The sequence below is a fragment of the Rosa rugosa genome, chromosome 4 (assembly GCF_958449725.1).
Source record: "Rosa rugosa chromosome 4, drRosRugo1.1, whole genome shotgun sequence".
NCBI classification, from domain to species: Eukaryota; Viridiplantae; Streptophyta; class Magnoliopsida; order Rosales; family Rosaceae; genus Rosa; species Rosa rugosa.
In genome coordinates this window covers 45,667,824-45,694,226 of record NC_084823.1, presented here as the reverse complement: position 1 = coordinate 45,694,226, position 26,403 = coordinate 45,667,824, and the positions used below count along the sequence as shown (strand labels likewise).

The 26,403-nt window shown below is 38.9% G+C and overlaps 4 protein-coding genes across 6 annotated transcripts; 2 read left to right on the top strand and 2 right to left on the bottom strand.

The window, feature by feature from the left end:
* Positions 1–1,660: 1,660 nt before the first annotated feature.
* On the top strand, positions 1,661–7,256 carry LOC133707129 (uncharacterized). 2 transcript variants are annotated; one of them, XM_062132670.1, is made up of 5 exons: positions 1,661–3,137; positions 3,230–3,331; positions 3,506–3,575; positions 5,879–6,661; positions 7,235–7,256. In XM_062132670.1, the coding sequence occupies exons 1-2, from the start codon at positions 2,130–2,132 to the stop codon at positions 3,299–3,301; spliced, it is 1,080 nt and encodes a 359-aa protein (XP_061988654.1). In that variant the 5' UTR covers positions 1,661–2,129; the 3' UTR covers positions 3,302–3,331; positions 3,506–3,575; positions 5,879–6,661; positions 7,235–7,256. The 2 variants fall into 2 exon arrangements, with proteins under 2 accessions (XP_061988654.1, XP_061988653.1); XM_062132669.1 differs by having other exon boundaries at positions 7,227–7,247.
* A 1,541-nt stretch (positions 7,257–8,797) lies between these two features.
* LOC133707131 (uncharacterized) lies at positions 8,798–10,953 on the top strand. Its single transcript, XM_062132671.1, has 4 exons — positions 8,798–8,976; positions 9,286–9,409; positions 9,815–10,021; positions 10,402–10,953. Exons 1-4 carry the CDS (start codon positions 8,819–8,821, stop codon positions 10,543–10,545), a joined length of 633 nt encoding a protein of 210 aa, XP_061988655.1. The 5' UTR covers positions 8,798–8,818; the 3' UTR covers positions 10,546–10,953.
* A 1,351-nt stretch (positions 10,954–12,304) lies between these two features.
* LOC133745939 (endoglucanase 20-like) lies at positions 12,305–16,186 on the bottom strand. Its single transcript, XM_062174099.1, has 8 exons — positions 15,675–16,186; positions 15,351–15,563; positions 13,753–13,953; positions 13,601–13,678; positions 13,349–13,501; positions 13,156–13,264; positions 12,904–13,070; positions 12,305–12,801 (listed from the first exon to the last, which is right to left on the bottom strand). Exons 1-8 carry the CDS (start codon positions 15,870–15,872, stop codon positions 12,484–12,486), a joined length of 1,437 nt encoding a protein of 478 aa, XP_062030083.1. The 5' UTR covers positions 15,873–16,186; the 3' UTR covers positions 12,305–12,483.
* A 7,812-nt stretch (positions 16,187–23,998) lies between these two features.
* LOC133745163 (probable WRKY transcription factor 29) lies at positions 23,999–25,432 on the bottom strand. 2 transcript variants are annotated; one of them, XM_062173164.1, is made up of 2 exons: positions 24,983–25,432; positions 23,999–24,809 (listed from the first exon to the last, which is right to left on the bottom strand). In XM_062173164.1, exons 1-2 carry the CDS (start codon positions 25,324–25,326, stop codon positions 24,239–24,241), a joined length of 915 nt encoding a protein of 304 aa, XP_062029148.1. In that variant the 5' UTR covers positions 25,327–25,432; the 3' UTR covers positions 23,999–24,238. The 2 variants fall into 2 exon arrangements, with proteins under 2 accessions (XP_062029148.1, XP_062029147.1); XM_062173163.1 differs by having other exon boundaries at positions 23,999–24,812; positions 24,983–25,430.
* Positions 25,433–26,403: the final 971 nt, after the last annotated feature.

The following is a 26,403-nucleotide window of genomic DNA, read 5'->3' as shown; positions in this document are numbered from 1 at the left end:
TGGGATATTGTGACTATGCCTGCTAGAAAGAAGACTGTTGGATGTCGATTGGTGTTTACTGTGAAACTTAAAGCTGATGGGAGCATTGACAGGTACAAAGCAAGATTAGTTGCCAAATGATATACCCAGCGCTATGGAATTGATTATGAAGAGACGTTTGCTCCTGTAGCAAAGATCAATATTGTTCGAATCTTGATTTCACTTGCAGCAACTAAAGATTGGCCTCTACATCAGTTTGATGTGAAGAATGCTTTCCTCAATGGAAACTTGGAGGAAGAAGTGTATATGGACATGCCACCAGGAGTTAAAAATATGCCTTGCGATACTGGCAAGGTTTGTAAGTTGAAGAAGTCTCTGTATGGTTTGAAGCAGTCTCCAAGAGCTTGGTTTGGAAGGTTATCCAAGTCTATGAGGATGTTCGGATATAGACAAAGCAACTCGGATCATACCTTGTTCATCAAGCGTAATCAGGGTAAGATTACTGCACTGATAGTATATGTTGATGATATATATGATTGTCACAGGAGATGATCTAAAAGAGATGGAGGCCCTACAGAAGTATCTTTCTAAGGAGTTTGAGATAAAGGACCTTGGGCAGTTGAAGTACTTTCTTGGAATTGAAGTTGCAAGGTCTAAGAAGGGGATTTCTTTGTCCCAACGTAAGTATGTACTTGACTTGTTAGCTGAGACCGGGATGCTTGACTGCAACCCTATTGAGACACCGATCGAGATGAACCACAACCTCGCCATCTATCCGGATCAGGTTCTAACGGATAAAGGAAGGTACCAACGCCTAGTAGGGAGACTTATTTATCTTTCTCATACTAGACCTGATATTTCTTATGCTGTGAGTGTGGTTAGTCAATTTATGCATTGTCCGAGTGAAGAGCATATAGATGCAGTCTATCGCATTCTGAGATACCTTAAGATGGCACCTGGAAGAGGTTTGTTGTTTGAAAAAAAGGATGAGTTGGAAGTTGTGGGGTACACGGATGCAGATTGGGCTGGTGATAAGACAGACAGATGGTCCACATCTGGGTATTTTACATTTGTTGGAGGAAACCTCGTGACTTGGCGCAGCAAGAAACAGAAGGGTGTTGCTAGGTCAAGTGCTGAAGCTGAGTTCCGAGGTATGGCGCATGGAGTTTGTGAGATGTTGTGGATTCGTAATGTGTTGAAAGATTTGGGTTTTAAACTCAAGAAGCCTATGGACTTGCATTGTGATAGCACATCTGCTATCGAAATTGCTCATAATCCTGTACAACATGACCGGACTAAGCATGTGGAAGTAGATCGGCATTTCATTAAGGAAAACCTGGATAGGAAGATTATCTGTTTCCCTTTCGTGTATACAGAAGATCAGTTAGCAGATGTTCTTACGAAAGGAGTGTCAAGGAAAGTGTTTGACAACTCAATTGACAAGTTGTGCATGATCGACATCTATGCACCAACTTGAGGGGGAGTGTGGAATATTCTGTAAATATTTACTTTCCTTGTACGTGTAGATTACGTATTCTGTATAGTTGTAGGAGATTTTTTCCTATTAGGATTACTCTTGTATCTCTTTATAAACCTCCTATTTTGGAGATGAATATTATCGAAGTATTCCAAACACATCGAATTCTTATTTTCTACTGTTCTTTTTGTTGACTGGACTGCAAATTCTATGCCAAGTAATCAATTTGAGGTTATGCAGACCAAACTGACTTCCTCACACCCTTTTGTTTCAAGCTCCGGAAGTTTAAATAATTTACATGCAGAAAATGACAATCCTGGCTTAGTTAATAAGCGAGGGATAGTGTCTTCTTCCATGGTTATCTCAGAAACTTTCTTTGTTCCTTATGTTGTTGTGTATGGCTTCTCTAGTGGAGAAATAGAAATGGTACGGTTTGATTTGTTGGAGGGCCTGGCTTCTCTTGGTGGAAGTCCACGTCATGAGGCGAAGTCATATATGTCCAGACAGCTCTTTTTGGGGCACACAGGTGCTGTGCTCTGCTCGGCAGCACACAGGATGGTAGGTGTTGCCAAAGGATGGAGTTTCAATCAGGTTTTGGTGTCTGGAAGCATGGATTGCACAGTTCGCATATGGGATCTTGACACTGGGAATCTTATCACAGTAATGCACCAGTATGCATGTGGGCCCAGTTCGCCAAATAATTCTTCCCCCAGCTCGTACTTACGGTCCTTGGAGCGACTGTTTTCTCTCAGTTGGGGAGGACTCATGTGTAGCACTTGCTTCTCTCGAGACTTTGCGAGCAGAGAGAATTTTTCCTGGACATCCCAGCTATCCTGCAAAAGTTGTATGGGACAGTGGAAGAGGTTATATTGCATGCTTGTGCCGAAACCATTCAGGAACATCTGATACCGTTGATATCTTGTACATATGGGATGTAAAGACAGGTGCTCGAGAGCGGGTCCTTCGAGGGACGGCATCTCATTCAATGTTTGACCATTTCTGTCAAGGCATCAGCATGAATTCCATTTCTGGCAGTGCATTGAATGGAAATACCTCGGTTTCTTCATTACTTCTTCCAGTAATTGAAGATGGGGCTTCTACGCACTCTCATTTCAATAGTTCGGACAAATTGGCCACTTCACCAAATGTGGTGCCTGGTAATACTGCTGAGTCCAACACTTCCAGAGTCAGTAAAGGTGATTCTGAAAAATTATTTTCAGCCCCTCAAATGGCCATTCAGAGCCGCAAGCATCCAATCACATGCTCTTGCCCTTTCCCTGGAATTGCTGCTCTCAGTTTTGACCTTGCATCATTAGTGTTTCCTTATCAGAAGGATGACCTTATACCAAATAGCCGTGGTAAGAAAGAGGATAATGGTGGCAAGGGACAGGGATTTGAGACACCAAGTCCCCAGCACAAGCCTGTAGATAATGGTTCTGGTGTGCATTCGACCTCAAATGATACTGTTCAAGAGATTGAATGGATTACAACACTTGAAGAATGTTTACTTCGATTTAGCTTGGGATTCTTGCACTTGTGGAATGTAGATTCTGAGCTTGATAACTTGCTTATAACTGATCCAAATTTGAAGAGACCAGATAATTTTTTTCTCGCTTCTGGTTTTCAAGGTGACAAAGGGTCTTTGACGTTGACATTTCCTAATTTGAATGCTATTCTTGAGGTACTTTTAAGGATCTGCACTGTTGTTGAGACATGTTTTCTTGTTTAGCTCTTTTTAATTTTTTTTTTCTGAGACATTGAACAACATTTCAGCTCTGGAGAATGTCATCGGAGTTTTGTGCAATCAGGTCACTGAGAATGGTCTCTTGCCCAACGCATGATTAGCTTGTCGCATGCCAGTTCAAATGCCAGCAGGTGATCCCAAAAATGTGTTTTTGCATGTGAAATGTAATAGTGTGTGTGCGTGCGTGTGTGTGTGTATATATATATATATATATTATTTTTTTTTTTTCTAGATTCCCCCATTATCCTGCACACCAGCTGTGTATTTGTGTTTCTTAGTATGATCTTTTTTTTTTTTTTTTGCAGTGCTTTAGCAGCATTTTATACTAGGAACTTTGCAGAGAAAATTCCAGATATAAAGCCGCCTTTACTTCAGGTTGCATCTTGTGCTTATGGTTTGGTTTATTATTAATTTCAATGCATTTTACTTTAAATTTACTCTTGTTCCCCTGGTGGGCAATGTAAAGGAGAAGTGGAGAACTACTTTTGCTGGAAGTCACTCCCTCTTTTCTTTTGCCAGAGTAGTGGTCCAGAGTAATTTTAGCAGTGATGAAGTAATTACTCATGTCATTTGCTTAACTTGATAATCAATCACATAATTCAAAACTCTTACCTAGTCTATTTACGTCTAAAGTATGGGGCCAGTTTAAATAATGTTAGATGGTTAGTATAAATAATGTTAGTTGACTAGATTCATTACGGATATCAGTTAAAAGTACCCGACAGCTTCTGTTAAGTAATATGTATTTCTAAACATCAATTCTGGGTTACTTTTTCTGCTTAGAATCTAGGGGTGGGCGCGGTGCGGTTCGGTTCGGTTTAAGGCCCAAACCGCAACCAAACTGTTTTTTTCGGTTTGCCTATATATCAAACCGCAACCGCATTACAAAAGGGATGAACCGATTATTTCGGTTACACCATTTTTCGATGCGGTGCAGGTCGGTTTCGGTTTGGACCAATTTATTAATTTCAACTAGAAAGAGAGGGCCAAAATCATGCTTATTTTTACCTAACAGTTTCAATAAAGCATAAATAAATTTTGAATGCATTTAGAGTTCACACAAATTGGCAAATGTCACCCAAATATCAAGCAACTTGTAGAAAGACCATATTTGAACACTTCACAAACCCATATATATATATATATCAATGATCAAGCAAACATAGCAACTTATTACAAACTGAAAACCTAAACAAAAATTGATTTCTTATATATTAAAAACCAACATTTCCATCAATAGAGAAATAATAAATAAATAAAATGTAATTAAAACAAATTCGGTGCGGATCAGTTTAAACCGGGCGGTTTATGACCCGAAACCGCAACCGAACCGCTTTTATGCGGTTTGGTGCGGTGTGACCATGAAACGACACCGTTTTAGTTCGGTGCGGTTACCAAACCACTTTTTCGGTGCGGTTCGGGTCGGTAACCGTATTTTCGGTACAAAGTGCCCACCCCTATTAGAATCTCTGTTCAACTGGTTGTTTTACAAAGGAAACAGAGCAATCAGTTTCTTCAAAACTATTAACATACACTGTTTTTGAAGAAAACCATACTGTGGAATGGCAATGCTATTACCTAATGGCCTATGTACACATGATATTTTATTAGTCATTGAGAGAAGGGTAGAATCAACGAAATTGGAGACCTTGGAATATCAATTCCCAGCCCAAGATTAAAAAATAAAAATAAAAATAAATCTTGTCTTTTTGAACACTTATTTTTTCTCTCTCCCTCTCCCTCTCTCCTTTTGTTATTTTCTTTGTTTTTGGTGTTCATGTAATTTTAGCTGTTTGGCTTTTCATAAAACTAGCAAAGGTGTTTTTTTTTTTAGAATGGAGCCAGTAGGTGAAAATATATTCATCGAACATAGACCCACTCATTGTACAATTAATACGTAGACATAGCGGGAATCCCTCTTTGGTACTACGCCGGAGGCGCTAGAAGGATCTGGCCCGCCCATCCTAACTCATAACCAATAAACCTAGTTGCCTAGAGACCTCAAATGGTGTACAACTAGATCCACTGAGAATTAAGTCGACAAGACCATACCAAATGCAACAACTAGATGCACAACAGTGCCCAGACTGTCCCTGGAAACGGAACCTTATTGTAAATAGACAAACTAAAAAAAAAAAAAAAACATAGGGATGGGCTGAGAGCAAAACCCTAGCCCATCAAATTACTGTCCCAAGAGGCTCCAAAAAACAGGCCCACCCAATGCCCAACAGGCCGAGATTGGCCCAGACCAACTTTCATCTCCCAACGCGTGCGTAAGGTGAAGCAGGGTTTGTAAGGACAATGCTAAACTAGCAAAGGTGTTGGTTGTAAAAAAAAGTGAAGTAAGGTTTGTAAGGACAATGCTAAACAGACCACATTTTCTTATACCAGAATTAAAACACATGATGTGGCCTTAAAACATGGTTTAAAATCATGTGGTCTTTTAGGCAATGCCTATGTTTAAATGCCACATCATGTGGCTTAAATGGGTACAAGTATATGTGGTCTCTTAGCTATCTGGCCATAAACAGATTTTGTATGTTTGATAAATTTTCTTGTTTATTGTTGAGCAATAACATCACAATATCCACTTCCAGATTGTAATTTAAGGGATTTATGATTGACAGTTAAGCCCATCATATTTTATGTTGATCTTATATTCTTACTGTGTTTTACAGCTTTTGGTGAGTTTTTGGCAAGACGAAAGTGAACATGTACGTATGGCTGCACGCTCTTTATTCCACTGTGCTGCTTCTCGAGCAATTTCGCTTCCCCTATGAAGTCAAAAAGCTAATGGCCACTTGAATCTGAGCTCTATAAGTGGTCCTGGAGAGACTGAACATGTAAATTCAAACATAGAAGAAGCATCTACCAACTTATTGTCTTTTAAGTCTGAAGAATCGAATATACATGCATGGCTGGAATCATTTGAAATGCAAGACTGGATTTCTTGTGTTGGGGGGACAAGCCAAGATGCGATGACATCTCATATTATTGTTGCAGCAGCATTGGCTATCTGGTACCCTAGTCTTGTAAAGCCATGTCTTGCCATGCTAGTAGTTCATCCATTGATGAAGCTGGTTATGGCCATGAATGAGAAATATAGTTCAACTGCAGCAGAGCTCCTTGCTGAAGGTATGGAGAGTACATGGAAAGAATGCATCAGTTCTGAAATACCTCGTCTGATTGGGGATATATTTTTCCAGATAGAGTGTGTAAGTGGCCCATCTGCCTATTCATCTGCACAAAATTTGGCTGTTTCAATTGGCCTTCCAGACACATTGGTCGTTGTGGTTCTTCTTCCAAGTTTAGCTATGGCTGATGTACCAGGGTTTTAAGCTGTTATGGAAAGCCAAATCTGGTCTACTGCATCTGATTCACCTGTTCATTTAGTATCTCTAATGACTCTGATGAGGGTTGTGCGTGGTTCTCCAAGACACCTGGCTCAATACCTAGATAAGGTTCGTTTGCCAGTTCTTAGTGGGCGAGAGTACATCTTCAATTTGAACAGAAAATTAAAAAAAAGTGTTAAATTTCAAGGATATACCTTATAGACATCATGAAACACACCTAGTGCACAGTATCTACCTATGTTCTACCATTGATGAATGGTTTCTTTGTGATGTATTTAGTATGCAGGTATGATTTCTAGTGGGGATTTTGCTTATAATGTGTCTCATCTCTAGACGCTTAAACCTTTGTTATTAGTCATTATTGTCATGATCCATTCCTGTTTATTCCCAGTTATATAGGTTTGTTTTTGTTATAAATCATCGAAAGTGCATAATTACTTTATGATTTATGATAACATAATAGCTTTTTTCAAGAGCTAGTCTTTTCATTTGCATGATGAAATTGTGTCGTATGAACAAACCTTGTTTTGCAAGCTTGATTTCTATCTTAAGCAACTGGAAATGGCAGACGAATGATCTGTTTTAGTAGCAGATATTAGTTTAAGTTGGACCTTTGTCTTTCTAGTTTAGTTAGTTTAATGCTCAGGCTTTTATTTTATTGACGTTTGGACAGACTTGCAGGTTATTGACTTCATATTACTAAGAGCAAGTTCACCGGTACCGGTGTAGTTTTGACCGGGCACCAGCAAGGATTGATGATGTGTTGACCGGGCAAGGGGAAAATCATCCCTCCACCGGCCCAATCTTGCCCAGCCAAGGTTTGGCTTTCCTTGACCGAGGCCAAGAAAAAAGGCAAAGCCTTGACATATTTCCTGACCAGGCTCGCCGACTGCCAGCTTGGCAGGTACCTATCGTGTAACAGCCCGATCCTCACGTTTCCTCATCAACCCATGGCTTCACTGATGAATTCTTCTTGAGAATCAAACATGGTGAAGCCAGTCTTGGTGATCTTGCTATGTTATTTACTGGTGATGTAAAAAAAACTGAAAGCTTCCTACGAATTTGCAAGTCAAGAGAGAGAGGAATTTTCTCAAGGGTTCCCGAGAGACCAAGAGAGAGAGAGCCCAGAATGGCCGCCGTGGACGCTAGTTCCAATAGAACCTCGTGCCGATCACTCCATTGCCAGAAACCGCCGAGGAATTCAGAGCTTCACGGCGTCGATTCTCTTCCTAAAGCTATCGGCTGCATGGTCTGACCCCAGGAGGACGTCGGCGACGAGGAGAGGAAACGATAGGTGCCGGTGCGTCGTCGTGAGGTGGCCGGACGGAGGAGATTCCGTCGGATCGCTTTCACGGGTTACCAGGTCGAAGAGCTGTGAACCTTCTGGAGCAATCTCTCTCTCTTTCTCGAGCTTCCTCCCCCCTCTCCTTGATCTGATCAACACCTATAAGTAAATTGGTCCATTTAACAATTGGACGGTCCTGATCAAGCTGTGAGTGGATCAATGGCTCACATTGCTCCACCAAATTTCCATTTCTTAATTTAATTTTCTTAAATCCCACCACTTCGTAAAATCGCCATAAATGGCTCGAGTACTAGGAAAAATCCCCGAAAATTTCCACGAACTCGTTGTGTCGTGTGCTTTATTATCGAACTCTTAAACTGAAGATTTCACTTTGTGAAAAGTTTTGAAAATGTTCTCAAGTGCTTTAGCGTTTACCGAGATCGATAAATAAATTATCGAACTATGTCACTTAAGCTCGATAAATAAATTCAAGAGAGGATGAGGATCATGATTAGAATAATTAGGTGATTATGCATGTTGTGTAATTGTATTGTACTTATTCCTAGTTTTTCATTTATGTAAGCATAAATTTTATGAAATAAAAGTTGTATTTGAAAATTCCTCTTATTAAAGCACACACCTCTTAGTAAATTGCATAATTATGACATTAATTATCCATAAATATCCATTATTATCATCTATTTACATCAAATATATTTTAATTTTAGAATATAAAAAAAAACAGTAAAAATGAGCAGTTAAAACAATCAATAAACAATGAAAATGAACAGTTAAAAATCGATGAACAGTGATACATGAACAGTCTTGACTGGTCAAGAAAAAAAACGGGTGGAAACCCATGTCCAGTAGCACTGTGGCAGTGAACAGTTACTTGACTGGTCGACGCCTCAACTTTTCGACCTTGACATTTTTTTACTACGGGTGAACTCGCTCTAACTGTCGACCCTAGCAACTCAGTCATGCGCAAAACTTGCTTTCAAAGTTCAATGTCTGCTTTAAAGGAAGTTGCACGTGCATTCCCTATGGTAGCGCTGAATGATACATGGACCAAGTTGGCTGTTGGTGATGTGATTGGAGAGAAAAACAATGCTAGCATTCGGGTGTATGACATGCAAAGGTATTCAAAGAATTTAAGAAAAGGGTGACTTTCTCTTGTTTTTTGCTAGTTTAGTTAGTATGGGTTGGTCTCTTGGTCATTGTTGTGCAGTGTTTTGTATATTATTTTGTGACATATGAAGGTAATAAAAAGATCAATCAGAAAAATCTATTAGATGTTTCAAAGTCCTTGGTTATAGTTTAAACAAAATTTTATACTTCTTTGGGCTTTGCGCTTATCTCTTGAAATAGTACTTGACCAAATTTGATATATTTGCTTATTGACTCTATTTTCTTAGCTGTTGACATTTGTGTATTGTTCTCAATGTAGTATTATAAAGATAAAAATTTTGGATGCAAGCGGACCTCCCGGACTTCCAAATTTGCTTGCGGCCAGTTCAGAAATGAAACTAGTTACTGCAATTTCAGCTTTGAACTTCTCCCCAGATGGAGAGGTACGTTTTATTGATTGCCAAAGCGAAAGTAATATTATGTAGCCAGATTGCAAACCAATAGCACCATTCAAACATAATGAACTGTTTTTTTTTTTAAGCTAGAAACATAATGAACTGTTTGATAATATAAGACGTCATTAGGAGAATTAGCCGTAATTGACGTGCCCTCTGTATGGAAACCTGGCTCCTCAGGTCATGACCAACTGTTTTTATTTATCTATTCATTGAATACTAATATTGTGATTTGAAACGATCATTGGCAGTTTCACTTTAATTAACCCAACTCAAAACTTTGTACCAAAGACGGTCTACAGAATAGGTTAAAGCCATTTAGAACTGTTTGGTATACAATAAACAGGACTCTGTTAGAGTGCACTTTTCTAGTTGTAACACATACAATTGCAGGAGTTGGTTGCTTTTTCGGAGCATGGGTTGATGATCAGATGGTGGTCATTGGGATCTGTGTGGTGGGAGAAACTGAGTCGAAATTTAGTTCCTGTCCAGTGCACAAAATTAATCTTTATTCCCCCTTGGGAGGGATTCTCACCTAATTCTACGAGGTCAAGCATAATGGCAAGCATTATGGGACATGATGGGCAAGCCAATATCCAGGTGGCTCTCCCACATATCTGCATACGTACAAATTTTTTTATTTATTTTTTATTTTAATTTTATTTTTTATGTTTAATCCCATGTTGGCATTTATCACATCTGCATGACCACATGGTCACTCCAAATTTTCTGAACAACTGCTTATCATTCCTTTTTCTTTTTTTTGGATATAAAATGGTGGTCGGATGGGACTACCACTCCGGGGCCACAGAGCAACATGGGTTGGACCCCTCCCCATGGAGTGTTTTTCACATGCGGATGATCGAACCAGTGACCTCCTTACTACCAGGAGTATCACTGTAGCGTTCGCCCAACATGCAGGAACAACATGCTTCCACTGCACCAAACTCCATGGGTAGCTTTTTCTTTTTGGGTGGTAGGAGAATGCAAAAGGTTTGAGTCAGGCGGACAATTTGAAACTATTGATTCATAATCTCGAACTATCTTATCGACTAGAATGGGTTGGTGAACGAAAAGTACATCTTACGAGGCATGGCCATGAGTTAGGCACTTTCCAGTTGTAAGCCTCCTGTCATGCCAATTCTACTGAACAAGCTAGACAAAGTTTTCATGGACAGACAAAGTTTGACAGCTATTGACCATAGCAAGTTCTTTAGCGGGAGTTTTCTCGATGACAATTAAGTTCACCTGCCTGGACCTCATTCCTGTCACAAGTACTTCAAGCACCTTCTCTTCTGCAGTTTGAATCATGTTGGAAAGGTGTCTTATTCTATACCATATGTGAGAACATCACAGTTGCAGAAAGAGCATCAACACAATACGGTTAGCCAGCAGCTTAGATTTGTTTAGGCAATGAAGTGGAGTGTACATTTATTCATATATTTGTAGGGTCAGAAAAGGGAAGGCAGGGGAGACTACTCAATCGCATGTTTTTGTTTTGGTATAGGAAACTTTCCATTGTATAGTTTGCTGAGATGTGACGCAGTCCGATTGATTGGATTGATAAATTAGGTTTACCAGCAATAAACCTAACAAAGAATTCTGGAGTCCACCAGAGATAAAAGAGAAAACCTCTATTTTATTGATAAAAAGATGAAAGATGCGTTTGCCGTCGCTTAAGGCGGCTTAAATAAGAGAAAATAAACCCTAGGGCGACTAACAATGAAACCCTAAAGCCCATGGGTAAAAACGAAAACAACCCAAAAATAACTAGGAAAACCAAAACACCGAAAAATAGAAAAATGCAGTTTTGAGGCCCTAAACGACCCCGAAAGCCCGAAAAATGCTACAGCTCATGGCCGTCTTGCTCGTGGCGCGATTCCTTTTCCAGAAAGGTAAGGTACGTCCCAATCGGACTCCGAGCTATTTCGTGTCTACTAGTCACTTTTCGTTTTCCTCCTTTAGCACGATCCAACTGTTCTTCGAATTGGGCTGCCATCCGTTCTGCATCAAGATGCTTCATCAGAAAGGATGAGAAACTGTAGCTTATACTGCAACTGTAAAACAGGATCTAGATTTATTTCAAAGATCATAGTCTTTTTCTTATAGAATGAATTATGGAACAAGAACAGTAACTGTAGCTTACCTCCTTTTTCCCTTTTTTTTTTTTTTTAAGAAAAAGATTTTTTTATCTCTGAATTAGAAAAAGAAACTTGTGGACGTTGAAAATTTGAAAGCTTGGAGAGGATGTGGCAGCAACAGTAGAGTGACGGACACTCGTAAAGATCAAGATCTGGGTTTTGAGCAAAGATGGGGGGTGTCATAATATCCAGAGTCTAATTATTTTCTGGGCAAAAGAAGAGAATTTTTTTGTTTTTTTTCCAAGATACAAAGAAGAATCAAATTTGTAACCACTTCTACTAACCAAATCCAACATACAAGAGAGCAAGAAAGAATGTAGGCAATAATTTGAGGCCTATTTATTCTTGAAAAAATATATATAAATTACGAGAGAGCAATGAGATGAGACAAAAGAAGATAAGGCTCTAGTTTTGAGAAATTCAAATTACATTCTAAACAATTTAAATTTTGAATTTTGAGTTCGCCTCTTATATTATGATTGATGAAGTATGATTGACTTGTATAACTAGGTTTATCAAAGACAAATCCTAAGCATTTTTATTCAATCGATCAAGGCTATGTGTTGAACACAAACTTCACCACACCAAACTATATGCTTCACTTCTTTGTTTTTACGGTTTTTCTAAGGGTCCTAGTTACCCCATAAATTCTTGTTAAAGTAGGGTGAGTTACCCCTCATCCCTCTATTAGTCTATTTATAAGGACAAACCTTCTTTTAGCATTTCTAATATAATACGTATAACTAGCAGTAACCCTTTATTAAGCTGTTATAAATATACATGGACCTTGTTATTACTACTTGACATATTACGTCACTTGGATGAGAAATTTTTATTTAGTTCGGTTTCAGTAATTTACACGAACTAGAATTATTCTGAGTTCTTGAAGTAGGAACAATTAGAAGGCCGTGTCTTTTGCCTTTAAGCAAGTAAAGCAGCTGCTGATCCCACAAAAGCTGCATTGATATAAGTTGTAGGTTCAGAATGAGAATAGTCTGATATTGCATTCTGGAACTGGTCATTCACATCAGGACCCCCAACAATTGCACCCACATGAGTATTTGGATTTGGACTCCCAGAATTGTAATAGGTATAGCCACCATTGCAGTCCACCTTGGTGTGGAGGGTCTTGATTGAAGGGATGGATGAACCTCTATGGTGCAATTTTGTTGGGTATGTGGTACCAAAACCCACCATGTATGACATCTGCTTGGGGTTGGCTCCAAGGATGTAGTCCACCTGATCATATATGAAAAAGTTGTCACGTAGGTCTACAATCGACAGTCTCACAACATAACATATCAAATTGTCTTTTGTAAAATTTTCCAGAAAATCGAATACCTGAGCTTTAGCAAAGGCTTTGATTTTCGCAGCAGAGAAAAACGTGGAGCCGCATTGAACTCCACCAGTTTGTGTACTACTTATGGTTTTTGAGTAGATGAATAGCACCAAGGTAGAGCTTGTAACATACTGCAAGTTACTACTGTCTCTAATAAACAGAAGTCCACCTGCAAACAGAGCAACCAGAACTTCAAGTTAACCTTTAACTAAGAGTTTAGTTATTTGGTCATTAATACCGTAAGATGATCATACCCGGTGTTCTTTGAACTTGTGTAGAGCTACTCCCTGGCATCACTGCACATATAAATGACTCCGCACTGGTCTTGTACTTGAGCAAATCAGTATTTCCAGCATAGTATTCCTGTGACAAAATCCAGATGATCAATTTACATATTCATCTTTGATTCGAAGATAATAGGGCATTATATAATTGCAGTGTACATACCTTGGCTAGTAAAGTCTGAGCTCCAACAAATTTGTTATCCCAACTGAACTCAGACATTGCCTGACTCCATCCTTGGTTGTTTACCACATAACTAAAATAGCTTCTGTTTCCACTTGCCTTGTATAGCCAAGCCGCAGCCCATAACAGCTCATCCTTATATAGATATCAAGTTCCGGAACCATAAGTTCATACTGAATCTATTTTAGTATATATTCATTGTCAAAAATTTATGTAGCTGTCTTGAGTTTTTACCTGGTAGCCAGAGTAGGAGCAGTAGAAAGGGCAAGAGACTTGGTAAGACCCTCTATACTTGTCAGCCAAATCAAACAGCTGTATATGGAGAAATTGTATTATTTATATAGCTTGGTTGAGAAAATTGAGCTAAAAGGATATATGATTCTTACAGATTGGGAATGACTTGAGAGCTTTGCCGAATAGGTGGAGTCAACTGTCTTAAAGACAATTGAGGCTGCAGCGAGGGCAGCAGCAGCCTCAGCTGCGGCCTCACTGCCTGGAGAACTCGAAGTGATCTTGTAGAGCTTTCGTGATGTGTCCATGTCTTCGGGACGCTCCCAGCACTGGTGATCCACATTTCCATCTCCTACCTATGAAATAAAGAATTCTCTCAGTGTAAATTACTTAGAAATCGAGCCACCTATATATGTGAAAATTTCTTGGTCATTGTTTATTCATCAAGTTTTGTTCTTTTTCTTTCTTTTCAAGTATGTATATTAATTGGAGGGGTAATTGAGAAGAAGTTGTGATCACCCAACTAGTTCTCTCTCTCTCTCCTCGAGAACCCTAAAGGCCGGTTTTACCGATCCAAGATTTTGTGCTCGTCCGGCGGCGCCCGGACGCCGGGCTGGCCTCTCGCCGTTGTCATGGGTCTGCTGCCGGACAGGTATTGATGGCTATGGCTCAAGGGGGTTCCATCAGATGGGGTTTGCTCGGGTTTTGTCGGAGGTTTTGGCTGGGATGGTGTGTGGCGGTGGTCGTTCGAACAGGGGCAGCGATCGAGCTCTGATGACGGGTTTTGCTTGGTCGACGGTGCCACGGGGCTGACTCGATGGCGGTGTCAGGCGGGTGACCTGGATCGGGTTTGGCTTTCTCTGTGGTGGTGTGGGTTGCTACGACGTGGACCGTGGCGGTGTGGGTTGCAGGTGGTTAGATCGTTGTGGCGCGGATCGAGGCAGTGCAAATCGTGGCGACGTGCGGCGGATGGAGCTTCGTTGGACTGTTGCGAACGACGGGAAGCAGCTGGTTTGGGTGGACCGGACCGGACCTGCCGTATGGGCCTTGAGTGGACTTTCTTTGTTGGCTGCCCTAATTGGGCTTTGAGTTTTGGGCTAGGGTTTTGGCCCTAGTGCATTATCTGGGATAGTAATTTTATTACTTTCAATAAGTCCCTATTTTTCAGGAACAATCTAGGTACTTTTGTGCATTTAGTTTTGGCATTTGTTCTGGTCTTGTCAACTTAATTCTCAGTGGATCTAGGTGTACACCAATTGAGGTCTCTAGGCAGCTAGGTTTATTGGTCAAAGAGTTAGATTGGAAGGGCCGGATCTTTCCAGCTCCTCCGGCGTAGTATCAAAGGGGGATTCCCGCTATGTCTACGTATTGATTGTACAATGAGTGGGTCTATGTTTCTATGTACCGTTGTGAGTACTACCACTATCTTCTTGTCTGTAAATGACAGCGGAAGGGTATGTAATGACCTATTCTAGCTTTTGATGAATATATATTCGCCTACTGGCTCCATTATCAAAAAAAAAAAAATATGTATATTAATTATTATTTTAAACCCCATAATAAAATTTCTGGCTGCACCACTGCTGGGGAGGTCTATATATGTTCGTTCGTACGTATATACTATAACATCCAAGAGGTACTCAAATGGCTAGTCACTAAATACAAGCCTCCACACGAAGGTACGTTGGAGTAACAATTCCGACTTACCTTCTAGTATACATGCTCTGATACTGTATTACACAATCATAAGTACCTGAGTATAGAAGGTGGTGGGCGAAAGGTGAGCTTTTATTATGAAGTCTGTGCCCCAGCGGATTGCTCTCTGGACGTATGCAAGCTGGTTTGCTGAAGATATCTGCTGCTGGAACTCAATGAGACTCCAACTCAACAAGCTCACACTATATGCCATTGGCCACACGAACTTCACGTTGTCGCCTGCATCATAGTATCCTCCAGTCAAATTTACCTGCATGCACACCACATACCCACGTTAACGTACTTAGGTACTAAATATGATCATATTATTTAATACTAGTCTTCATGAAGCATATATGAGTGTGTACGTGTGTGTACGTACTCCTTCAAGCTGGCCATCGGAAAGTGCAGAGTCTCCTCTCCAAGATACTCGCTGGGTGGTCGGCAACTTCCCGGAGCGTTGGCCTTCGAAGAACAATATGGATTTGCCAAGCGCATCTTCATAGTCAATGGCTGAGACTATCTCATTCAAAAAACACCACAATACCAAAACACATGCAACAACTCTACCATGCCCCATAATGATTAATTGATTTCAAGAACCCAAAGCTAGCACTCTTTCACGTACAGAAACACAAGCGCCCTAGGAGCCAACTTCTTGCTCACCAAATAAAAAGATGAAAGAGACTGATAAAGCCAAGGATTCTGAACTCCAATGGCTCAAGACACACACTTATCTAGAGAGAGCTAGAGCTAAGTCGAGGCATAGGATGAATCCATGCAACAGTGGAGTAAAAACAACAATATTAACGAAATAACTGAAAATTAATTTGTATGCACATGAAGGGTGACGCAAACGAATATAAACAAGGAATTTATGGAGATTGAGCAAATTAGGTACGACATGGTACCCATGCACTCCTCAACGTCATTAACTTCTAACCTTGTCGTTCTAGCTAGCTTGTTAAATTTCACCTTAGTTAAGCTTAGTTTCGATGTTTTCTAATGTTCATTGAACCCTTAATTGAGTTGGAGAAGCTTTTAGACCAGAAGGAAATCAACTGTACCCGTAGAAAAAAAATGGTCAATATAGTAATCAATTCTAGCTATAAATATCGCCAATGAGTCTATGACGGCTGTTATATAGCGTGCAAAGATTTTTATTTCAAGTAACACTTTCGTGTACCCTTTTCCCTCTTGATCACCCATACCTAAGTAGTTTGAGTAGCGAAGCCGATTTGGTAACTCGGGTAAAAGACCACATAGAGGATATGAGAAAAGTCTAGCAATTATATTTGCCTAGTGTTAGTAAAGCTATGGGTCTTTTCTCGAACAGGTTTGCGTATAAGAGAAGGGGCTTTTTGATAGGTGATATAATTGTCTCTTCAGATTTTGACCAAAAGCCTAAATTTGAGTCAACACAAAACCCACCTACCCCACTAAAATTCTCATTCACTCCCATTTAAGTGCGAAAAGACACAATTAGGCTCAACTTTTGAAATGTTACACTTTCGTGTACCCTTTTCCTTCTTCATCACCCATAGGGTGTGTTTGGTATGGTTGTGCTTTTCAGAAAAGCTAGCTTCTGCTTATTTATGAGAAAAAGTAGCTGAAAAGCAAAGCAGCTGAGTGTTTGGTAAACTAGCTTTTTTTAAGTGCTGTCTGTGGCAAAGTGTTTGGTAAACTCAAACTGGCTTGTGCTTTTTGTTTGTGGAATGACCAAATTGGACATGAGAGATTATTTTGCCTTGATTGTTTGGTAATACAATGTTGATCAAGGGGTGATTCTAGTCGGACCTCCAAATTTGCTATATAGATCTCTCTATTTTTTTTGGAAAAATTTAATGTCAGTTGTACCCCTAATTGAAAAAGAAAAAAATCAATCTCAATTTCCCTACCTCATTGCCCTGTTGCATATCCTTATTCTCTTTCTTTCTCTCCTCATATTTGTATGTAAGAGCTACTCATAAAATGCTACCAAGTTGATCAGAATCTTTTGCAAGTAGTCGGCCTTTCGTTTGGCTTTCGCAATTATTTCAATTTGACTTTATGGTGGAGGTTGCTACCCACAAATTCATAATTAGGACTTTTGGTTTCTTAAAGTTAGTTCATGATGGATGAACTGATTTTGTTGAATTTGATCAAAGTTCATCTTCCCAGCCATCAATATATGATCCATCAATTATGTCAAAAGCTTGGTAATGACATCACACGAAAGGGAGAGAGAGAGAGAGAGAGAGAGGTGCCATATTATGGGGTGGCCATAGCATCATCAGTTATCACAGATGTTAGGTCGCAGAGATAGGTGGGAAGTGAAAACAAAGTAGGGGCAAAATTGAAAATTTGATGTACAAAAATATTAAAGGAGGTTCAAATAGCAAATATGGAGGTCTGAATAGAACCACCCGTTGATCAAATGCTTTTGTTATTATTTTTAATCTTTATTATGTCCTTATTCATTTTTGTCAACTTTCAATTTTTATAAATTATGGTGAGCATATGATTAATATTGGACAATTTTAAAAATAACTAATACAAATATATTAGTAACATTAATAACAATTGGCTTCTAGTTCACATCAAGTAACCACAAAAAATATCATAACATATTCAAATGTTCACGTTATTACGCGCACTCATCAAACTTTGAATATTGCTATTTCTTATTATTTCCATTTCTTGTGCACCATGACCATGATATTAATTCTTCTTCTACATCATCATCCATCTCTATCCCACGACTTGACCCATCACCTTCTCTTTCGCCCATCCCGTCGGATTAAAATGAGTGTGGAGACGATTATCATTATCTACCTCCTTCATACATAGGTCACAAAAAAGATCTACTAAACCCTCATTCCAAACGGCTGATTCTTTTGCCATCTAGCATTGAGAAGTAGTATACAATTATGATAATTATAATAATGGCATATAACTACATGGACAATTACAAATGTCCATGCACATAGCAATTGCAAACATAACAATTACATTAATATAAACAATTCTAGCATTCTAACTGTAATGAAGTGCAGTATGTATAAAGCAGCATTTTTTTACCTTAGAATGACGCCTATTTCAGTTATGGGAGAAGCTACTTGGTTGATCAGCAAAATGGAACTGTCTTCGCAATCAAAAGTAGCCCAAGCTTTAGTACCTATGGAAGAAAAATAAATGCAAACATATCATGAAACTGGTAAACTATGAGAATATGGAATATGTTGACACTTGTTTGCTGTGACAAACTGAATGCAGAAGATTGAACAAGAAGCCCCCGGTTAACACAGTACCAAGGAAACCAGACTATATCTCAGGGCAACATTTTATTGAAGAATCTTATCTTCCATCTTGCAACTTCCTACAGTAACTGTTGAAATTTATTACCTGGTGTATCTGTGTCGCAAGAAAGTAGAACACAGATACATTTTACGATACCATGCAGTTTCAACAAATTCCAAGGTTGAATATTTATATATATCTTAAAATTCCAACTTCCAACAATAACCCAATAATTCTAAAGAAGCATAACTCTAGAGGGGGTCTATGTAACCCCATCATGTTTATGTACATCTGAAACTCATGTTTCAAAAAGAAAAACTCTCACCAACATGTTTGTGAAAGAGAGAATCTGATGTTCTGCTAAAATTTCATTCAACAAGTGTTTTACTCAATTGAATCAGTCTTTTTAAAATAATATTCAAACCATTGTATTGGAGAAAACAGGAGTTTGGTTTCCATTACATTGACAAGGCATGATGTCTTGCAAAGTTTATTAGGCCAATGTGCAAAAATTATCAAGACCAAATGTGAAGCAGTCAATTTATAGACTATGCCCTCTGGACTATATAAGCAATACTAACATGGAGTTGTCTATCATATATAACCTAATGGCAGAACTTACTAGCTAAGACTCAAGGACTCTTTAACACATAGATACACAATATATTACAAGGCAATGCCGCAGGCACAAATTTAGTATCTGTTCTAAAGGCTAATGATAGAGAGAATTCTAAAAGCAGATTCAAATTCATCGCTATTGCAGCACGACCAACATAAACAAAGTTGCAAATGAATTTTTTTTTTTTTTTTTGAGAATGAGTTGCAAATGAATTTCAATACACAAGCAATGAAAAATAATTTCCAAGACTCTGATATAGTAAAGACTTGGATTTTAGAACAGATGCTCAAAACGTTAAAAACCGGAACAAATTGACCATCTGATCAAACAGATGAAGATGTCAAATTTCCCGTAAGAAGTTCAGTTACCTAATATTTCAGGAAAATCTTTCAGAAAACAAACTGAGAAGTCAAAACTTTTCAGTTCCAATAGTAAGTAAAATAAACCACTCCACAGAGAAATAGACATAGCAATAGCTTAGGGAACTTCAACAATGTGCAAAGAAGCACACTTTAAGCATAAATGAACAGTCTTTTGCACCCACAGGTCAGGTGCTTATAAGCAGGGGAGCAAAAAAGCCCCCCCCAAACGCACCCATACCCAAGTAGTTTGAGCAGCGAAGCCGATTTAATAACTCGGGTTAAAGACCACAGAGGAGATGAGAAAGAATCTAGCAAATATATTTGCCTAGTGTTAGTAAAGCTACGGGTCTTTTTACGAACAGGTCGCTTTTTGATAGGTGATATAATTATCTCTTGGGGTTTTGACCAAAAGCCAAAATTTGAGTCAAACACAAAACCCACTTACCTTAAGTGCGAAAAGACACAATTAGGCTCAACTTAATTATAAAATTATGTTAGCGCCACTAGCAATCTCTCTCTCCATTCCTTCTCTAGCCGGAATCTCTCTCTCTCTCTCTCTCTCTCTCCACCCTCCAAAATCCGATTTTAGTTATGGACTTCGACGTCCAGCTCGAACCCGAACCCGGTTCCTCAACCGACTACGACCTTCGCGACGGGCGTTTAAGCACCTCGCCATCTCCACCTTCAGCGTAGCCTTCTAGAATCATCAGAGCCGTATGTGGAAGAGCTTGCCTGGTAAATCGAGTCAGAGGAGCTTGCGTAATCCAAGAACACGGGTCGTGACACCCTTCCCTTGGTATTTCACAATGATTTGACAAGATTATTAGCTGAGGCTTGTGTTAGTCAATTGTGTTGTTGTGGCTTCTCCTCCTTTGTGTTCACAAGCGGACAAGCCCAGTACGAAACTTTTATCAATCTTCTTGTTGCATTGTTAATTAAATATTTTGTCTTATGCATAGCTTAATTAAGCTTTTTTTGTCTTATGCACAATTTGATTAAGCTCTCTTTACAACGCCACCATCATGCTTTGTTCTGCAACTGTTCTATCAATTGTTCTATAGTTTTGAATCATTTCTGGGTGGTAGTACTACAACACAAATGTCCAAGCCCTTATTTTGAGGACGGGTTTAGGGCAATAAACATATTATTTGGGGGTAATAAATATATTATTGCGGGGCAATAAACATATTATTGGGGGGCAATAAACTTTCTATTGGGGGTATAAACATATTATTGAAGGGCAATAAACTTTCTATTGAGGGGAAATAAACCATTTATTGGGGGGCAATAATATTCTCCGATGACTTCTTTAGGGATATTCGGTGAGGTTTCCGATGACCGGTGACCGGAGTCTGGCGATCTTTGACCGGAGTCCGGCGATCGGTAATAGGAGTCACGTGAAGTCTGTAATGACTTCTCTCTCTAATTGACAAAAAGAGGAGGGCAAAATTGTCTCAAAAAATAATTAAAAAAAATATTTACTTGGGTATTAGGGCAAAAAAAATATAATTTGTTGGGTAAGTAGGCAATCTTATAAAATATTTGGGTAAGTGGGATTAGTGTAGCTCAAATTTGGGTAAATGAACATCTTCCCTTATCTTTTTATGTTAAAATTCTCCATATGTATTTGGTTAATTTCTCGCTCCTATCTTATGCTTCATATTTTGTGTTTCGTGAAGCAAGGGAAAGAGAAGAAAGAGAATGACGCATGAATGGTGAAGTCGTAATCATTTCCAAAATGGGAAAGAAGTCTGAAACTAGAAGGAAAATTCACAAAAAGGAAAGAAATCTCTTTTTGTACCAAAGATCGGATTCCTACATCCTTTTGGGCTTATGTGGCATTTTTCTATTGACTTATTAGTCAGAAAATTCATACTAATTTTTTTCTTCTAACTTGAAATGCTAGATTAATTACATGCAAGATATGAAGGACAGTGGATTTGGGAAAGAAGCCCAACAATGGAGAAGAGGAGGAGGGAGTAGGAAGGTTGGAGACTACTTCGGTTTAGGCTTCGTCTTTACCCAACATTGAGTGTAGAACAAAAGAATAGTTTAAGAGAGGATGAAATTAGTTGGCAACTTGAAGCGGAGGCTCCGCTTCTTCCTATTTTGGGCCTCTAGACCAAACAAGTGTGGAAATCTTCCGGATCGAATTTAGCAAGTCTATTCCATCTGGCCCATTTTGCAGGACAAGTTTGTCTGGGTCTTTAATGTAATTCTCAAGACCAAGGCAGAAAGAATCGCAGAGACAAATTAAAACCCTAGTCAAACTTTCAAGCCTGTGTGTTTCTCAGAAACACATACCAGCTAGAGTAGCTTTCCCATTGATCGGTCGACAGTATATATAGAAAGTCAAAGGATATAGATCAATAACTCTAGTAGCAGCAGCAGCTTAATTAATACTCCTCTTTATTCAATCTGTTGACTTGCAAAAAAAGTCAGCTGGCAGTATAATAATACATCTACCAGGTTTATATATAAAGAATGGAAGAATGCAACTTCTAATTCAATAATTTCAGTAGCTTTGAAATTTCGACTTTCTAAAGGATGGGAAGAAATGTGGAAGCCGTATTTATTCAAATGAAACTGAACTCGTTTAATGGGAAAATGATATAATTTGTCACCTCATTTTAGGGTGAATTATAAGAGTGTAAGTTTACTGTTGAACTCTTGACATGTGGTGCAAACCATAAATGTTATGGATAACAAGATATATTCACGCGCGTGGTTGATAATATTTCAAAATCATGTATCATTTACGTGAGTTGATGATAAATGATATTGCACCCGTAAGTATGTCATGATTCTAATTTGTATGTGTCAGATCTAGCTATAGCTAGCTGTTAACTACATGACCATCATCACTTCCTCTTACGTTAATCACTTATTTAAACTCAAATCATCTCTTCCGCTGGCTAGCTAGTTTTTCCAAATCATGCACAAAGGTCTTTGCTGAGGTGGGGTCACGGGGATGAAGCATACGTAACAATTAAAAAAATGGAAGAGATCGATTTCAAAGTCAAAACAAGGAAAAGTCCATCATTTCTTGCGAGTTGCGACTTGCGACTTGAATATGTACATAAATAGTATGATCCCCTCCTAGGTAGCTTATCCTGCTATAGGATAGCAATATCTTGAGTCAGTTGCAATACACAGCTAGTTCCACGAGTGATGGAAAAATTAATATACAAAAGAAATTAGTGAAGCAATTTGGTTACGTTTAATGGAGGCAAGTGTACAAGTAGTAAGGTAGAGCTGGCTTTTGGGTCCGCCGTGGCCACCCCACCACGATCAAATACAATTTCACGAAATCTTCTCCGTATGGCTTTCATTCATTGTAAATCCATCTTTTTCCTACTAAAGCAGGTGGGCAGCTAGCTGGGGGCCGGGGCCGGGGCCAGTTTGAATACTTCAAAAGTTGAAAGCTATTGGTGGACTCAACCACGCGGAATGCTAAGCCTAATTGATATTTTTATTATGCATAGAGTTTAGGGTTTATGATTTTAATTATACCCAGACTCCGGTATTTTTTCTATGCATAGAGGTAAAGGGTATTGAAGAAAGATATAACGATTAAAAATGTCTAACTTCAACTCAGACTTCTAATTTAGATAAATTATTAATGGTAACAAGATCCATAAGATAAGCTTATATGCATGGGCATAAGATTATAGACAGAATGGAGCTCATGCAATTTGGTGTGGCTGTACGTCCAAGGGCATTGGTTCTTAGATCCAAATCCGTTTGGATGGATTTGTGTTTTGATATCATTGCTTAACAATTGCAAAGCGGAAACATTTTCGAGCCAGTTCAATGAACTTCATATTCACAACTGAAACCCCTTTTGATGCAAGCTAGCCAAACTGAAAAGATCGAGTTCAATCTTACGTACAGCTAGCCATCTCTACTATCATGTTTAATTAACTTCGTTGGTTAATTTGTGTATAAAATAAGCATAATTAATCATTTGGAGTGCATCCATTTTATACTTCAACAAAGTAGTATGAAGAATGAATGAAGGGATTGGAGAATCAAGAATATTGCAAAGTTCAAAAGAGAGAGAGACAAACTAAACCCTAAAGTTAATTAAAATGCATGTAGTTATGCAATTCTCGATCGAATTTTGGAATCTCATGGATCTTATCTATGTACTGTTATTCTGAAGAAGATGAGTTGTGGTTTTGGGACAAAATCGTGTGTCATGCACTTTGTGTAAATGTTACCAGTTGTGCTATGCCATCAATAATTCAGGAGCTGCAGCTAGCTAGAGAATTCTTCTAACACCATAGTACTGTTTGGATTGCTTTCCTACCAACAAACAAATCTGTTCAATTTGACCTTCAAAATAATTGATACTTATCCTGTCTATTAAATGAAGTACTGATTTAATTATAATTAGGTTTCATTTTCTTCCTTACAGCTAAAGGTTGGGCGGTTTGTGGGACATTAATCAAGTACACCAATTATATATTAAATCTGGGAGGTGATACATCCTAATCTTCAACTATAGATAATACAGATAATGATTGAGACTATATATACTAATTACAATTCATATGTTAATCAGTTTAAAACTGAAGTTTTTAAATTAATCTTCTCGAAATGCAACTCGATCACATCCCTCTCTCTGATTCCTGAAAGCTATATCTAGCTATATATGTATGAGTATGACCTCTTAGTAAATCGTCAGCAAGCTCCAGTTACAGTACTTGTAGAGTGACCAAGGAACCAAGAACTTGGAAAATAATTATCTGGAAACTGATCCGAAAAGAAACCATCGGCCGTGACTGGTTCCGCCATCAATTCGCTCAATTCCTCCAACTTTTGATCAAAATCCTCAAAGCCCGGAACAACTTCATCTCCCAACATCATATCCATCACACTCTCTTGACTAACTTCATCCTCTTCCGGCAGTCTCTGTGCTTCCTCTTTTACAGGCACAAACTCATTTTTGCTCTTTTCTTTTTTCTGCGATTTGGGGAACTTGGTTCTTGTGCTTCCAGCAAGAGAGTTTCGCCGAGTAGGATGAACATGGTTGTGTTCTGCAGTGTAGGTTATGATGAACAATTCTGGATTGGAATTGCTCCTTTCAACTTGCTTTCTTGCTGAACATCCTTTCGAGCTACTGCACCGGTAATAGCTCCTCGGATATGGCGATCCCTTGATGGGTTTTTGCCCATATTTTCGCCACGCCCACACATCCGAGAACAGATCTTTCTCCTGAACCTCTTGCACCACCCTCTTGCTCTGATTCTTCCTGCTGAAATTAGCATTTGAAAGATTAAAAAAAAAATCAAACATTTGGTCGAAACTAAAAGCATATCTAGGCAAAAAAGAGTGAAGGTATGGTACGTGAACCCTGAACCGACAGTCTGACAATATGTACACAACATTTCCTTTATAAATCATTTTTGATATAGAATTACCAACCTTCTTTTGGACATGGGTGAGGATTCTTTCACGCTTTTCAGCTTCTTTGGCTCTTTTTCTTCTGCAGTGACTTCTTGCGGAACCGATACGGAGGCGGTAGGAATGGTTGGTGGGGAAATAGGCTGCAAAATTGGGTAGAAGGGCTTGTAAAGCTCCTCCAATTCATCCAAAGCTGTTGTGGCTTCAAACAGTTGAGGAAAAGCCTGGAAAATCTCATCATCTTCTTCAATGGTTACAGGAGCAAAGCCAAAACAAGATGATTGAGAGAACTCCATGGTATGAGTAAGGCCTTCAAGATTGTTTTTGCACCCTCTCACCACAGCTTGCAAATCCCAGTTCTCCATAGCATACAGAATCACAGAGACGGAAAGAGAGACTAGACTGAGTTTTGATTGTGAAGAAAATTAGATGATAGGAATCTAAAGCAAGGCTTGCTTATATATACTCGTATCAGCTTCTATTCTATAAAACCCTCTTGTGGTTTCTCATTGGGGTTGGGGTTGACATTGCAAAAAAAGTCAAAAGGGTTCCATCCCCTGTTTAGCAAAATTGACAACCGTACACGCATCTTACGTGGCTCCAGTGAACACCAGCAGCCAATGAAGAACTAGATAACTAAATTCTCCCCGCGCACACCGTATTTCGGCGCCGATTACTTACAAGTTGTGTATTTAAAGCCAAAAAAGTTTTATTTTGTCGTCTTCCGATAATTTTGCCAAATTTTTCAACAAATATGAAACTGAAAGTTTTCCTTTTCTGCAACTTGCGACTTAGTTTCTTCGAATGTGCCTCTGAAATCAGGACTGGGTGAAGCTCTTCATAATTTGTCACTGTTGGACTTGAAAATTTGTATTGATTTTCGGATAAATGAAAATTTGAAGATGCTGACGATGAAAACAATTTTTTGTAATCACATCCATCATCTTTTATGTACATGGGGCATGCATATACATGTGTATTAGGTATTATAGATATAGATGCATGTAACAATTGTCTGGGATGGAGGAGATTGTCTTGGTTGGTCCCCCTCCTTGCTACCTCCGGCCCTTCCTCCCTATCTCCCCGTACCAAGACAACTATGAGCTATATGCTCTTAACCCTTTCAATATTCATGCATCCTCACTTTCAAACTCTCAAGTTTGGCCTTGTGTGGCTCGAATTGGATCAATAAAAAGAACTACTTTCGACTAACAATTAATCTACAACGTACAAGTTAGGTATTTACAATTAACAAATAGCTTGATGATTTCTCAAATAAAACTTTGTAGTTCAAGTTAGTGATCACACAAACTCCTAAAATGATTTTGCAGTCTAAAATTAGTAATTTTTTTACCTTATTTTTATACATATGCCATATAATAAAATCAAATAAAGTGTAAAATAAGTTTCAGTCGGAAGTGCCAATAACATGTTCTATAAAA